Source organism: Engraulis encrasicolus, chromosome 13 (genome assembly GCF_034702125.1).
Source record: "Engraulis encrasicolus isolate BLACKSEA-1 chromosome 13, IST_EnEncr_1.0, whole genome shotgun sequence".
NCBI lineage: Eukaryota > Metazoa > Chordata > Actinopteri > Clupeiformes > Engraulidae > Engraulis > Engraulis encrasicolus.
Genome location: NC_085869.1, coordinates 52,285,802 through 52,301,763, shown reverse-complemented (window position 1 = coordinate 52,301,763; position 15,962 = coordinate 52,285,802). Strand labels below are relative to the sequence as shown.

At 44.6% G+C, this 15,962-nt stretch overlaps 1 protein-coding gene across 1 annotated transcript; it reads left to right on the top strand.

The window, feature by feature from the left end:
* Positions 1-7,716: 7,716 nt before the first annotated feature.
* On the top strand, positions 7,717-12,542 carry lypd6b (LY6/PLAUR domain containing 6B). Its single transcript, XM_063214703.1, has 5 exons — positions 7,717-7,804; positions 9,373-9,506; positions 9,878-9,976; positions 10,239-10,369; positions 11,249-12,542. The coding sequence occupies exons 2-5, from the start codon at positions 9,401-9,403 to the stop codon at positions 11,438-11,440; spliced, it is 528 nt and encodes a 175-aa protein (XP_063070773.1). The 5' UTR covers positions 7,717-7,804; positions 9,373-9,400; the 3' UTR covers positions 11,441-12,542.
* The last annotated feature ends 3,420 nt before the right edge of the window (positions 12,543-15,962 follow it).

Sequence of the window (15,962 nt, the reverse complement as noted above, 5' to 3'; positions counted from 1 at the left end):
ATTTAGCAAACACTAAAATGATATAGTCGCATTTTCCTAAAGCACTGTTATGGCCATTTCCCTAAAGCACTGTAATAATTTCGATGCTCTGTCAGCGTAGCCTATATCTTTGCGTTCGTTCGGGTTTGTGTTCAGTTAAAACATGCCACCACTCGCAGATTGTTCAGTTAGCAAGTGGCTCTTATCTGGGGGAGAAAAAAAACTTGTGGGATACATCCACATCCACATCTAACATTACGAATTTGCACCGTAGTCTACTGTAATGATTGCATACTATTGCAGTTTAATGCACCATCTAGATGAAAACCGCCGACTTCTTAATTGGTACATTTTGAGGGGATTTCGTGACAGCTTCGCTTTGCTGTGGTTCGCTGCTAAGGGGATTCCCTCCTTGCGACAAGCGACAGCTGAGTAGCGTATTAGGCTACTTTCCTTTGACAGTCAGTCAGTCTTTCCAAGGCCATTGGAGGTTACATTATTTAACACGTGTTTACCACGACGGTTTCGATTCGACAAATTGGTCGGCAGCAACGTAGCAAAAAGAAGAGACTTTTGGTTGTGCTTCTATTTGGAAGTTCTAGCTGAGCCGAAGTTTACTCTGCCAAACGGCAGTGCACAGAATCTCCTCCCTGACAGCTGGCTATGCTTCCAATGGCTTGCGTTGTGACTGGTGAACTCAGCAGGGGGTTCAGCGCACCCTTTTTTGTGTTGGAGTAAACCGTGTAAACCGTGTAGCCTTCATGCGTTTTGAATATGGCTCATAGTGTGGTATAGGGGCCCCGGATTGCATCTGCACCGGGCCTCGGCGAGGGTTAACGCGGCCCTGCATTCATGCAAGAAATGTTAAAACAAACGTATGTTTAGTCCTCCTCTTGTTAAGATTGAAATAATTGCCTCGTTTGATGCAAAGTTCTCTAATAACAGCATGCTGCCACATTAGGCTGTAACTCCCACCTTTAGGTGATAGCACAGCTTTGCCGTTTCTATTTTAAAAGTTAATTACATTATGTTAACAACTCCCTTTAATGTGTTGGCTTGGAACAGTGGTTACAGTTTCTTGCAGTCTGATCTATCAGAACAGGACATTGTGTTGATTGAAAAAAGTCAAGTCAAATGTTTTTTTATTGTAGTTTTCAGCCATATGCACAGTACATACTGAGAAAGAACAACTTTTTAGTGGAAACTGTTGGTTTTTACATGCAACTGCTAAAATTCCAGATATTCCAGAAATAATAGTACACCATAGAATTTGCCATTCATTTATTGATTGTGTGAAGCCTGAGGTATCCCGCTTTGAATAGTTTTTTTTATCTTCAGAACAAAGACGGAGAGTGGTCCAGCTTCAGAACGCTGCTGAGTCTAGTTCTATTCCTGTGCACTCATTCATTCAAGCAAGACACAGGCCACTTTTTTTTTTTTTAAAGATGTAAAGGCAACGAACGGTAGGAGCTATTGGCATTTCCTTGTCCTGAGAACAGAGATGGGGGTTTGGTGATAAAAGCCAGGTGGCAGCTGCAGAAGCCCACAGTCTGCCAGTCAGGTGTTCCCCCTGAGTGGGTAGGGTAGGGCACCCTCACCAGATCCAGATCCAGAGGAAAAGAGAGGAGAAAAAGAGGAGAGCGGAGCCTGGAGGCTATTAAAGACTTCCAGAGAGGTGGGCATCCCTGCTGGGAGCGTGCTTGGAAGTGATTGTAGCCCCATGACGACCTACTTCCTCTCTTCCTCCTACTGCCATGGGAACCAGAGAACACACCACTCCCCACTACACTGACTGACCTTCAGGGAATGCAAAGGGAAAGGCTAAAGAAAAAATGGAATGGTTTGTTACAGTTTAGTCTTTTTTCAGCCATTTCCCAACCTTTCAACTTCATACTTTTTTTTGCTTTCTCAAGGCCTAAGTGCGAGGCAAAGGCTAAAGAAAAATGGAACGATTTGTTACAGTTGTAACTATTTTCGTCTTCTTTCCTTCCTTCCAAATACCTCACAGTCTTCTCTTTTTTTGCTCTCTTAAGGCCTTCAGGTATTCACTTATCGCGGTTTCTCTTCCCTTGCCACCGCTGTTTTCTCAGGCAGTGTGGGTCAGTGACTCCTAAGGGTGCAAATGTTTCAGGTAAAGGCAGCACACCCTGTTGGGTTTCCAGATAAGCCTCTCCCTGTGGTTCCTTCCAGTGAGTTTTCATTAGATTGTAATCTATAGGCAACAGAGCTGCAGGCATGGCTGTGGATAGATAGACCGATAGAGGAGAGGAGAGGAGAGCAGAGGGCCAGACACAGTCAGTCGTGCCTGAACTCCTCCAGGCAGACAGACAAACCACGACGACCTGTGACCTTTTCTCCTTAAGAATCACACGGCTGCCTGCCGGGTGCTCTTATTGAGATGGGCTGCTTCGTCAAGATGAGCTACCAGTAGGCTGTTACTGTAATATAGCCCAAACCCTAGGTGAGCTGCTGTAGTGTGCTGTGGTGGCTTGGCTGCCCAGCTCAATGGGTAGCTCACATAGGCACACCGGGGCTTTGTCATGGAGACAAATGGCCACAGTTGCAGCCATCGTCAGAGTCAGGTGATATACCAAAGGCCAGGGGTGTCGTTCAGGGGGCTAAAATGTTACTTGGTCACCAAGGCCCCATGTATATAGGGGGCCCACACACAGTCCTATTTATGAAGATATGTGGCTGGGGGAGTCCATTGATTGTACACAGGGCGCACAATTTGCTGCCACACCCCTGTCAAAGGCTATACCAAAGATTTTCTAGGTTCCACTGTCTCTGGATACACACAGCTCCCTGCCTACTGTAATCTCCCTCTGCTCCATTTTATTTAGTGGCCATGTTTACCCTTAATCATTAGAGCCATGCCCAACATGATAGCCAGGCATAAGGTTATGGTCCTATCCCCGGGTCTGTGTGTGTGTGCGTGCGCGTGTGTGTGCGCGTGTGTATGTGTGTGTGTGTGTGTGTGTGTGTGTGTGTGTGTGTGTGTGTGTGTGTGTGTGTGTGTGTGTGTGTGTGTGTGTGTGTGTGTGTGTGTGTGTGTGTGTGTGTGAGAGTGTTTAAAATGGCCCGGGCCCCTAGGCTACAAGTGGCTGTTGGCCCCCTTTGTCGGGCAAATTCTGGGGCGAAATTACATAAACACCATCATAATTCATACAGTCCTTCAAGGCCTATTGGGGGGGAGCCTGCCAGGTGGGGGCCCCTAGACTGCAGCTATATCATGCCTGTGCATTAATCTGTTCCTGTGTGTGAATCTGTGAGTGAGAGTGGGGCAGAGGGTACATAAGGACATACGAATTGAGAAAGTCGGTACAGTATATGCATAGCCAGAGCATACTACTTGGGCAGGGTTGTTTAGGGGTGGGGTGCTGTTATGCGGTGGTGGTGATGGGTCTGGGGGTGTGTTGTGTGAATGCTAATGAGTTGGGCTGGCCTCACTTCACACTTCAACTGAAGTTCTCACAGCCAGCGGTCACCACAGTGGAGCAGCAGAGTAGAGCAGAGTAGAGCAGTCAGTAGACCCCACCTATGGACCAATCACAGTCTCCGAGTCAGGAAGAGGGCCCTCAGGCTTTTGAAGTGGCTTTGTGACGGGGGTGGAGTGGAGGAGGCGGGTAGGTACTAGGCATTGGCCTGTGACACAAGTCACTAGTCTCTCCTCAAGTCACTCCCCAGTCACACAGTCAGTCAGTCAGTCCTTGTTCTCCCTGAGAGAGGCTCGTGTGTTTGTGTGTGTGAGTGTGTGTGTCCACTTTCTCTCTGGTTTAAAACTCTGGCCTGCCTGCTACCTGGAGATAAGGCCTTGGTGTTTCTCGTTTGGCTAAATCCTCTGAGGTAAGATTAAAACAAGATTGTTTTCCAGAAAATTCCTAAATTCTTTTTGACCATGTAGGTCAGGTGGAAGCAGTTCTAATGTTTGCCTTCTGTGACAGATTGTGAAACCCAAATGTGTTTCAGGATATGCCTGCTGCTTGGACATTTGTGATTTATTGGCAGTGTTACTGACGTTAATGATCAAACACTCAGCTGACAGTGTTAGATTTGATTGTATTAGGTATTATTAACCCGGCCAATGGTGATAAGGCATGTTTTTAAACATAGGACATATTGTGAAACTTGTAGAAAGTGTGTGTGTGTGTGTGTGTGTGTGTGTGTGTGTGTGTGTGTGTGTGTGTGTGTGTGTGTGTGTGTGTGTGTGTGTGTGTGTGTGTGTGTGTGTGTGTTTGCGCGCGTGTGCGTGTGTGCGTGTGTATGTGCATGTGTGTCTGTGTGTGAATTTGTGTGCGTGTGTGTGAGTGTGTGTGTGTGTGCGTGCCTGTGTGTGCCCACACATGTGTGTGTGGCAGGGGGAAAACAACAGCGTTGATTATTGAGGTGCAAGTTGAGACAGAGGAAGTGCCACAATACACACTTCCATTCAGCTCACCACAACAAGTGCTGCGAAAGGAGGCGCTACGTAGCTACTGTAGCTCCCTGTTCTCACCTCAGAACAAACACCACTAAGCTCTGTCAAACACGCTTTTCATGAATTCAAAGAATGCCTTGGCTTTGCCTTTTTACCCTGTACATTTCCTATTTAGCTTTAAGCTACAGCCTAGATTCCTGTTTGTTTAGCACAAATTGGCATTTGCCTTTGCATTTGTGTTTGCGTAGTTCAGGTAGCCTGTCTTAGTCCCGAAACCCCAGGCACCAGATAGAAATTAACCATTGGCTGCTAGGCAGTGCTATAATCTGATACATCTATGGTCATTAATGTGCAGTGTCCTGAAAAAAAGACTTATTTCTAGCAACATGTTCTGTGGTTCTGTGGTGCAGTGTTCTGTATAGTCAGGAACTGCCTCAGGTTAAGGTCTTCATTTTTTGCAACGTCTTTTTCTGCAATGGACCTTTTTCATATGACGTCAGACACCTTAGAACAGTGAACATCTCAATGCATTCGAAGCAGGCATACCTTGCATCCGGTGTCAAAGCCAATACCATAGATATTACATTAGGCCACACCAATTTAATTTGTTGGTTCTCGGATTCGCCTCTTGTATTTTGTAACAAAATGAAAAAAAAAAAAAAATCAGTTTCAATACCCCAAAAAATGAAATCGCTAAAAAAAAAACGAAGACTGCATGTTTTCATGAACGGGGAGGTGTCTCTTTAGTAGTTGGAGGTCATGTGACGTAGAGAACCAATAAAACCACTCCTTTCAACATGCCGATTACGACTAGCGAATCAGGAAACGTGTTACATTCAAACATTTACAGACAAACATGCAATGGCAAGTTGAAGCCCCTGTGGGTTAGCAGTAGCAGCGGTGAAACACAGTATTGCTCTTAGTGGAATTAGTGGAGTGGGATAGCAGTTTTAAAAAAGAAAAACAACAACTATTCAACTGTTGAATCATCTCAGTTTATTCAAACCAGATTAATATAATAATTGCCCTGTGAGCTAATTTTGTGCCTGGTCTATTTGGCTGCCTTAATTCCCTTCTACACTGTCCTTCTCCATGTCCAGGTGTTTGCCTGTCTTGCACCTTCCTTTGGAGGTCCATGTGAGGCTGATATACAGGTGGTATAACCACACGACTAATTTTTTTTTTTTTTTTTTTTCGCCCTCTCGCTTCAACTTTTTCCTGAAAAAATCCGAGAACCAACAAATTAAATTGGTGTGGCCTTACATTGCATTACATTGCACTTTGATATTTACAGATATTTACAGGGTATTGGTTACAGTCCGTGGAGAAATGTGGCGTTAGGTGCCTTGCTTAAGGGCACTTCAGCCAGGTGTAGGGATGGGTAAGAGTGGGATTCGAACCTTCAACCCTCTGATCTAAATACCAGCCTAATCATAAAAGCCACTGTTTGCTGCCTGAAACCAGCAGTGGACTTCATATCTGCTTCACTTCAAAACAGAACTGGGGTGTGTTTCTCAACAGAGCTGTGCAGCTTACTTGGTTGCAAAGCAATTTCCCATTGGAAACCTAGGAAGTTGCTAACTGGTTAGCTATGATGCTTTCAAGAAACGGGGTCCTGATCGACTCCTGTTTTTTTTTTTTTTTTTTTAAAGCAGCAACCGTCACTGCACAATTGAAGAGCTCATAGGAGGTAATTGGACTGCAACAACAGTGTCTGCCCTCCTGCTCTACCACTTAGGGCGATGACACAGAGATTGAATGCTGAGCCGTGGACAGTTGGGAGGCCTAAAGATAGCGAACGGAGCAGCTCCAACAAGTGTCAGCTTGCCCAGACATATGGCTGTACACACCACTGAGTGAATGCTGGACACAAAGATGCCCTTGGTGACAACGCTAACCCTTGACACCAGCGTGCGTGTTTGTGTGTGTGTGTGTGTGGGTGTGTGTGTGTGTGTGTGTGTGTGTGTGCGCGCGTGCGTGCGTGTGTCTGTTTGCTTTGGTTGGAGTCTTGCACAAAACATGTCACTGGCAGGCGGATGGATGGCTGGGCCAGAGGTGTGTGTTTTGGGTGTGTGTCGCTGGTGTGAGATAGATAGCCAGGCATGTATTGTATGCAGAGGAGACCACCCTGTGGCTGACTGTTTTCCAAAAGGGTCAGGGTCAAGAATAGGTTTGTGTGGTGACCAGTGCCAAAACAGATCGAGTAGTGTGTGTGTGTGTGTGTGTGTGTGTGTGTGTGTGTGTGTGTGTGTGTGTGTGTGTGTGTGTGTGTGTGTGTGTGTGTGTGTGTGTGTGTGTGTGGGAAGGTGATCTTTTGTTGTTGCCATGGTAATGTGGAGAACGCATACGCTGTATCAAACAATACAGCTCTTGGTGTTATGATCTAGCCTTCGTTAATGTCACAATGTTGTTATGACATATTTGAGGTTAGAAAAGAGAAGAGTGAAAAAGAAAAGAGTGAGCTGGCCTGTTGCTATGAATCTATCTTTCTACCCCCTTTGTCGTTTTGTTTCTGCCCATTTTTACAGTTCATAATGCTTAATGAAATGCCTTTGAAATGTGAATGTACACTGTAGGCTAGATTAAAACAACACTTTTACTATGAAGGTACAGAATGGCCCTAGCTGGCTGTGTCACAACTGTTTTTGTCACTGGTTTGCTGCCTGTGGCCAGAATTGCAATTAGAATTCTCAAACTTGTTTCTGATGGCAGGTTCAGGATCTAGACTAGAGGGCCGTGGGGCTTGGTAGTAGCCACTGACCGTAACTCTGTATTGTTATCTAAAAACCTGTATCCAATCCTGCACTCATTAACTCAGGAAACCATCTGGGGGCTAGCCTCTCTCCCCAGACCCCTGCAAATACCACAAGCAGGTGTCAAATGGTCACCAAGGTAGTGGGCGCCCATAAAAGCTGTGGGAAGGAGACATTTAGTGGCCTGTCTAGCCTTTAGTGTCCTGCACAGGTAAACTCTGGGTGGTGAAACAAAAGCAATGGGAAAGCCATTTTGTGTATAACTTCTACCTGGTTTCTCTATCTTTTACTTCCCCACGTTAAATACTGCAAAAATATGAACAAAAAACAGTATTAAACAAGTCTTGGTCTTAGAGCACCATGTACAAAGTATTGCGATGAACTGGGAAAGAGTTTGACACCAGGAAGCCATACTTTTGTGGACATGCTTCTTATCCTAGTGAACGCTTCTTGCCCAATTGTGGCATGCTGTGCACATCAGTAGGACTTTAAAACCCTGACTATCCTGTGAGGCACTAATGGAATGCTAAAAGCCATGATTTGAGTTGATCTGTTTTCTGTTTACATCATGTGCCTAACCTCTTGCCCTGGCTGGGACCTTGTAAGATCTGCTCTCTGAAGATCTTCTCTACTCTGCAATGGGAAAGCCATTTGTGTACTGTATAACTTCTACCTTGTTTTCTTATCTTTTACTTCCCTGCTTTAAATTTCTTTAAAAATCAGTGAGTATTAAACGAATTCATGGTGTTATAGCCATGTATTGCGATTTATCATATATTAACTTTGTAAAGAGTTCGAAGCCAGAAAAACATACTTTAGTGGACAGGCTTCTTACCCATAGTGAGCACTTCTTGCTCAGTTATAGAGCTCTACACATCAGTTGGACTTGCGTGAGTGACTGTAAAACCCTGACTATCCTGTGAGGCACTAATGGAATGCTAAAAGCCATGATTTGAGTTTATCTGTTTTCTGTTTACATCATGTGCCTAACCTCTTGCCCTGGCTGAGACCTAAGATCGACCTCTCTAACTCTTCTCCGCTTTTCTGGTGCAGTTTAAGCATCCTGATTTGTGTGTGTTTTAAGCCTCCTTACCCTCACCTTACTCCCTCATCCATTCACACACCCCTCATACCCCCCCTCCCACACACACACACACACACACACACACACACACACACACACACACACACACACACACACACACACACACACACACACACACACACACACACACACTCTCCCACCTCAAGACACACAGCAAAGTCTTGTGACCTAAGAGAGTAGAGGTCAGTGTTCATTACCTGAGAGGGGGGGGGGGGGGGTGTTCAGCCGTTCATTCATTGCCCTGACCTGGCGTGGTGGCTAATCTTTCCTTCGTCATCCCCCCTCGAGCCCCTTTTCTTCGTGTCTGTCTGTCTGCCGCTCTGCTGCTCTATTCTGTTCTGCTCTGACCCCTGAGGAACAGTCCTATATTTACTGGTCACCGAATACTCAAAGACACGCAAACAAAAAGCCAGCCGACTCCTCCTACAAACCGAGCCCTTCAATTATTGTCAATACACCTCTCCTCTCCTCCCATCCCCTCCTTTTTTCTCCTCTTTTCTGTCTTTTCCTCTTCTCTCCTCCCTTCTTCTCTCCTCTCTTCACATTCTATTTTAGGGGTCAGGAGGTAAAAAGGGGGCGCTGGTTAGTATGGAGTTCCGTTGAGAAGTGAAGAAGAGCCATAAGGCGTATTATGTTTTCTTTGCTAATCACATGGGTTTTTTTAACATGTTCTCTCTCCTTTCTCTTGTTTCACTGGTTGAGTGAATAAGATGACCTCCATTATCACCACTCTCCTGTGTTCCTCTCCTCTCCTCTCCTCCCCCTTGTCCTTCCTGTTCCTCATCCTTCCCTCAGGTTCAGGCTACGTCCACACAGCAATGGATTTGAGTGAATCCGATAAAACTTTGTATAATTTTGCCCTTGCGTGAAATGTTCACATGGCATCTGCATTTTAGGTACCCCAAAACAATGTTTTTTGGGAAGGGGTTCCAGCGTGGAAAAACCAGGGAATGTTGCCGTTGCTAGACGAGTACATTTACTTTTTTGCTTTTTGCTTTTTTTTACATTATTTGTTCCATTCACCAAAAAAACACCAGTGGATACTCGAAGAAAACAAAAACTGTACTGTTGTATTTGGTAACCTCTGACCTGTTTTTCTGTGTTTTGTCTTTCTGCAGAGCTCCTGCTCCCATTGGCTGAGTGAAAATGATGATCTCCGCAGCTCTCTGCCTCATCGCCACTCTCCAGCTGCTCACCAGACTGGTGTCATGTGACCATATCAACTTCTACAACGTCCGGCCGCCTGTGGATAGTATGTGCCACTGACTTGTATACTATAGTCAGTGGTATGTGCTGACTGAAAGAGCTTTTTGAAGATTATATTTTTGTTGCATTTTGTTTAGTTATTGCCCTACACCATACGGTCTGTCCTTCAATTCATGTTATGGGCATGGAGATGGGGGACACTGAATCAAATCATGTTGCTTAATATTACTGTAATTTAGAAATGTTTTACATGATGTTTCAGTTCCCTTTATAAACACATTGTATGATATACTGTATATATAATAATGTATTCACACCTTATTTTATCTCAGGTACTTAAATATGTCAAAAGCTATGTCAGTGTGCTTGTGTACAATTGAAGAATTGGTGTTTATTTTAATGTGAATTTCTCTGCAGCCACTCCATTCCCAAAGAGCTTCAAGTGCTTCACCTGTGAGCAGGCCACAGACAACTACAGCTGTAACCGCTGGGCAGAGGACAAGTGGTGCCCACAAGGTAAGAACTTAACTATTTAATACAGATCATGCAGCCTACACAACACACATACACAAATCTCATATTCAATCTTTCTCTCTCTCTCCCTCTCTCTCTCTCTCCCTCTCTCTCTCTCTCCCTCTCTCTCTCTTTCTCTCTCTCTCTCTCTCTCTCTCTCTCTCTCTCGCTAACAAACAGTTATACGTAGACTAATTATTACTTCCTCATACAGACGTTTGCCTAACACTTCAGCCATTTCATCTATTCTACATCTCTCAAACAGATACACAGTACTGCATGACGGTTCACCACTTTAGTCACCATGGCAAGACGCGGTTCGTGACCAAGAGGTGTGCGGCCAGGGAAGAGTGCCACATGTCAGGCTGCCGTCACCACAGGGACACGGGGCACACGGTGAGACTGCCTGCTGCTGAGAGCATTACTACCACAGCCATAGTTTTAGTCACATGCACTGTAAAACATTTTAAGCCAGTTAAACTTAAAAAAGTGAGTTGCCCTGGTGCCTTGAGTTTCTAAGTTGAGGCTCTCAACTTGAGGCTTATATTTGTGGCAACTTAGAAATCAAAGTCTCAATTTGAGTTAAAGGGACAGTTTGGTCAATTTCAACCTGCAGTTGTATTGCTCACGCTACCCTTGACTTGTCAGTACCTGGTGATGCCACATTTTTCGGCTCAGCCCTTTCCGAGATATGAGCAATTCTAATGGGGGCAGCGTTTGTTTACATGTTTTAAAAATGAAACATAGGCCAACTCCAAATATTTTCCCAAAAGGTACTGCTGTTTGCTAGTTGTCTGTTGATGTTTTATAACCTTTTGGATGTTTTTGGGAATAAATAAAAATGTTTTTTTGAAATGTAAACAAAGAGCTGCCCCCATTACAATGACCAGGATCTCGGAAACGGCTGAAGAAGAAGAAAAAAACATCTCAGGCACTGACAAGTCCAGGGTAGTGTGAGCATTACAACTGCATGTTGAAATTGACCAAACTGTCCCTTTAACTTACAAACTTAAGGCAGCAGGGCAACTTACTTCTGTAAGTTTGACTGGCTTGCATTAAAATGCCTTTAAAGGTTTTACAGTAAAGTGTACACTTTTGAATGTTGTATGGTATAGTTTATCCACTCAACCATAGTGCAGTGCTTTTATCAAGACATACCTGTTAGTGTGAGATACACACTTATGCATAATATTTTCATTAAATCTGCTTATAATGCTAAAAAATACATTGATAATACCTAAAGTTTAGATTTGTGTCTCCTTTTTGTGTCTTCAGGAGTGTATTTCCTGTTGCGAGGGGATGGTGTGTAACGTGGAGGTGCCCACCAATCACACCAATGCTGTGTTCGCCATGAGGCAGCAGGCACCAACCTCAGCCGCATCCCACCACCACCACCACCACACCTCCTGGGCAGCCCTGTTGGTGCTCGGCCCCGTCATTGCCGCTGGAGCTATCCCACTGCTGTAACACTGGCAGGGACCGATCAAACACTTCCCTCCCCGGCCAGGGAGAAAGGAAAAGGAGGATCTGGGATCCACACCAGTGGTGATGTGATGTGGTGGTGGCGTCAATGAAGGTGCCCAGCTCCAGCAGAGCAGTACCTGGGGGCCAGGCTGAGGCATGAGCTGCTGTACTCACTGGACGGACTGTAGACTTGGCGTCTGCATCGCCCTGCACTGAGACTGCACCGCACACCGGTAGATTCCAGAATGTGTGCAGAATGACCCCCAGACATCCAAAGAGCAGTGTACGCACAGTACACTTGTGGCTTGACGCTCAGGACTCAGCAAGGAGAAACTCACTGGAAAGCAGCTTTGGCACTGGAAATTACCAGACTGCTAGATCCTTGAGGACAGCAGTCCCTAAAAAGACTTGAGATATGCTTGTACTCAATACTGAATGAAGAGACATTCATCCATCAAGAAAGGATGCTCGTATTTTCAGTATGCATGAAAGCTTGAATGCAGGGATATACGTAAAGCTGGAGCAGTCCTAAGACCGGATCTGATGAACTGTGGCAGTCTCTCTGACTACCCATGGCACTATTTTTTTATCCCCCCCTAGGAACAACTTAAGCACTAGTGGACATCATGTTACAAAAGCATATTGTAAAGACTGTCAGGATTATCTGCTTTTGCAAAACATTGTGGCCTTATTTTGCAGGGTGTTTTTGAAAACATTACCAGTGTCTTGATCATACATGATGGCGTCGTGGAAAAGGCTGGAAATCAAATTTGGAGCGCACAGGCATGCAACAGGGCTTCTCATGCCTATTTATCACTTGCAGTAAGTCAGACAACAATGTCTGGACTTGAAACATTTCCTGCTGCAATGGGTTTCATGTTATTAAATAGCATTCCAGACTGGATGTTACGATGGTGACAGACACTGCCGGTGGTTGAACCTATAGAGGCATAGAGCCACTGGGATGATGTGACTGACTGTGGCAGGTTATCAAACCATAACAATGTGGCAGAAAGATGGGACACACAATACCCCATCCTACCCCATCTCTCTCGCCCACCACTCTCCTGTCGTATTTTCATGGTCTTATCACAATAAAGGCAGTAAAAACCTCCCCAAGAATATTGTTTTAGTGTTTGTTTGTTTGTTCATTCATTCATTTATTTATTTATTTAGATATAAGATAATATCCATTAATTGTCTAGAACAGTGGTTCCCAACCTTTTTCTTCAGGGACCCATGTTTTTACTATTGTAAGCTTTGGTGACCCAGCGCCCGCATGAGAGGAAGTCACTTGATACGCTCTGTCTCCTCCGAAAACTCATTTTAGTCATTTTATTCCTCAATTCGTCTTTGTTCAAAAACAGAATAAATGTTTAATGTAGCACTTACATTTTGTTGCTTCTATGCATTTGTCATTTATTCAACATGGGCTACATATGGTATTAAAATGAAATCCCTTAAAACTCAAGAGGGCTTAGCGACCCCCCGTGGATCTTTGGCGACCCATAGGTTGGGTCCCGACCCATAGGTTGGGAACCACTGGTCTAGAACATGGAATTGTTTTCTAAAATATGCAATTGATAATCATGGGAGTGCGCATTGTCACACTCAGCGTAGAAGAAAAGTGTTATCAGGAGGCATGTTTTCCACAGCATTCCTGTAATTATAGGCCCCGGGAAATACTCAAGCTATGAATTCATCCAATCTTCAAGTTTCAACATGATCTTATCTGCCGAGCGTTTGTCCCAGACATAATGGTCAGTTATTGTCTTAGCTGACGGAAACCTGGTTTATATCAATCATTCCAACCTTTTGGCAGTTGAAGGCTGCTCAAGTTTCCTCCTTGCCACTCTAAAAACAATTTGCTTCAAAGGAAATATGCTTTGTTTTTGTTGCCATAGCTTCTGTAGGTCCCATTTAGCCGACTATCTAAGAGCGAGCACACCAGTTGGGCATGTTTTTGCAAATGCCTGACATTGTTGTGAGTCCCCCCCACCCACTCGCGCGCACACACACTCACACACACACACACACACACACACACACACACACACACACACACACACACACCAGTGCTTTACACTAACTTTTTCGCTTACCAGCCATTTTGGCTAGTGGTTTTCCTGACTCACTAGCCATTGGGCCTCTTCACTAGCCATAATTTTCTTAACCATCATAGCAGCTTTAATGAATTATATAATAGGCTGTAATAATGTAATGTAGGATAATATAACATAATATAATATAATATAATATAATATAATATAATATAATATAATATAATATAATAGCCTATAGGCTAATATAATATAATATAATATAATATAATATAATATAATATAATATAATATAATAGGCCTATAATATAGGGCCTAATAACTAGAATTGCTATTAACTGGTCCATGCATGCATGCATGCTATAAGAACAGATTAACTTATCTGAGGAATGGCATAGCCGTGCAGAAACACCAAGCACAGTGTTGTGGAAGGGCACAAATGTAAGCTGCATGAGAGCAAAATATTTCCGTCTTTGATCTGAAGGGCACTTTCGATGCGCAAAGTAGATAGTGCAAAGTCATTGCCAAGCTTCGCATGTCCTCGTTCATGGATGTGGAATAACACCTCTTCTGGAATATTTTCTCATAAAAGTAGGCTATCCACTAGAAGGCACACACATATGCGGCCGGTAACTACAGAAGGAGCTACGACTTCCTTTCATTCCGTTTAATATTGAGTTGTTTAAAATATAGGCTAAACGGACGCAAGGCAAGATGGGCACATGCGAAGGGACATGGGACATGATATGTGCAGTCTGGAAGGCTACTACTGCGCGTTGTTTAAGCCCCGTTTGACAGTCGGGAACAACGGCACAAGAAACATGGAGGAATATTAAGGTATGATGACATACAGGCAAATCAGAAAATTATTTAAACCGAACATTATTAATGCCGCATGTGTCCTTGTCTTATCACTGCGCTAATTAGTCTCAAAACTTTCACAAGACTGAGGTGTTCTCCTCTCGCCTTGGTCATTTTAATGTCCACTACTACTATGCATTGTAATGACAGATCCCAAAACAGGTCAGTTGAGATGAACTTCGCTACTTTATTTTCACATGAAGGTTTTCAGTGACATTTCCACGCACGCTGATGTGCTGCAGGTAGCTCGCTGCTGCCACTCATATTCGCAAGACTAGCTCTATCAGATTCCTCTTGCGCGTGAGACACAGGTGACACGTGACACAGGTGCTTCATGGGTATTGTAGGCTCGCAAAATCGCATTGCATTGCGCTTGTAGCAAAGACGGTCCGAGGGGAAAAACTACAAAATGCGGTGCCTCATCATTTAGAATTGTAACGGACCCGCCAGAATGGCTAGTGAACCTTCGGTATCTACTAGCCAACGCCGACTTTCACCCGCATTTGGCTACCTGGCGTGTGTTAGTGTTAAGCCCTGACACACACACACACACACACACACACACACACACACACACACACACACATTCACTTCCCCCGATCCCCACTAAATGACTGTTGTTTATTATGACATGGCCGCTGGTCCACTCTGATATGCAGAAGGCCCCCGGGAGCTTGGGCATGTCTGCTCTGATGCCTGACTGAAAGGGGAGGGGGGGCTTGCCCTGCTTGCGTGAGCCCCCAGAGGGGTCCTCCACAGTCCTGTAATGCTCCTGTCTGGTTGATGTGATCCGTCGAGCTGTGCTACAAACCTGAGTCAGTGGTTCGGGTTGGTATTAGAGCTGTATGAAAAGGCTGCTGGTAGCTCATTTCGACAAATCAGTGCGGTGGACCCACCCCCACCCCTCCCCTGTGTAATTGGATAGACACATTCACACTAATAGTGCAAAACCACTGACATCCGTGATCACAGAGGCAGAATAAGACAAGCACCCACCTGGAGCAGCTGGTTGAATTAGTTGGGGAGTTATAGTGTGCGTGTGTGTGTGTGTGTGTGTGTGTGTGTGTGTGTGTGTGTGTGTGTGTGTGTGTGTGTGTGTGTGTGTGTGTGTGTGTGTGTGTGTGCTTGCGTGTGTGTGTGTGTGTGTGTGTGTGTGTGTGTGTGTGTGTGTGTGTGTGTGTGTGCGTGTGAGCATGCGTGTGCATATCTGTCTTGTCTGCTGAGTTGGACAAGGTTAGGGTTGGTAGTAAGTTAGTGGTGGATTTGTGTAAGAATTACACTTCTATTCCAAATAAAGGTCTATCAAATGAATAAACACACTAACATACAAATTATCCCTAGTCAGCCATCTGTACCAAACACAAGCAGGTAATTGGAGTGCTTCTGGGTCTTCACATTTTTCCCTTGGTGCTCATCAGTGTAGGCTCTCTCAAACTTGGTACAGGTAGACAAATGCTGAGGCACTCAAGGTTGCAATTTTAAATTGCAACCTTGAGTGCCTCAGCATTTGTCTACCTGGAACAAGCCAACTGTACCATTTGTTTGACGTTATTAAAGTGTGGCCATTGTGTTGCGGTCTAACCGAGCTGAGCTGAGCTGTGATG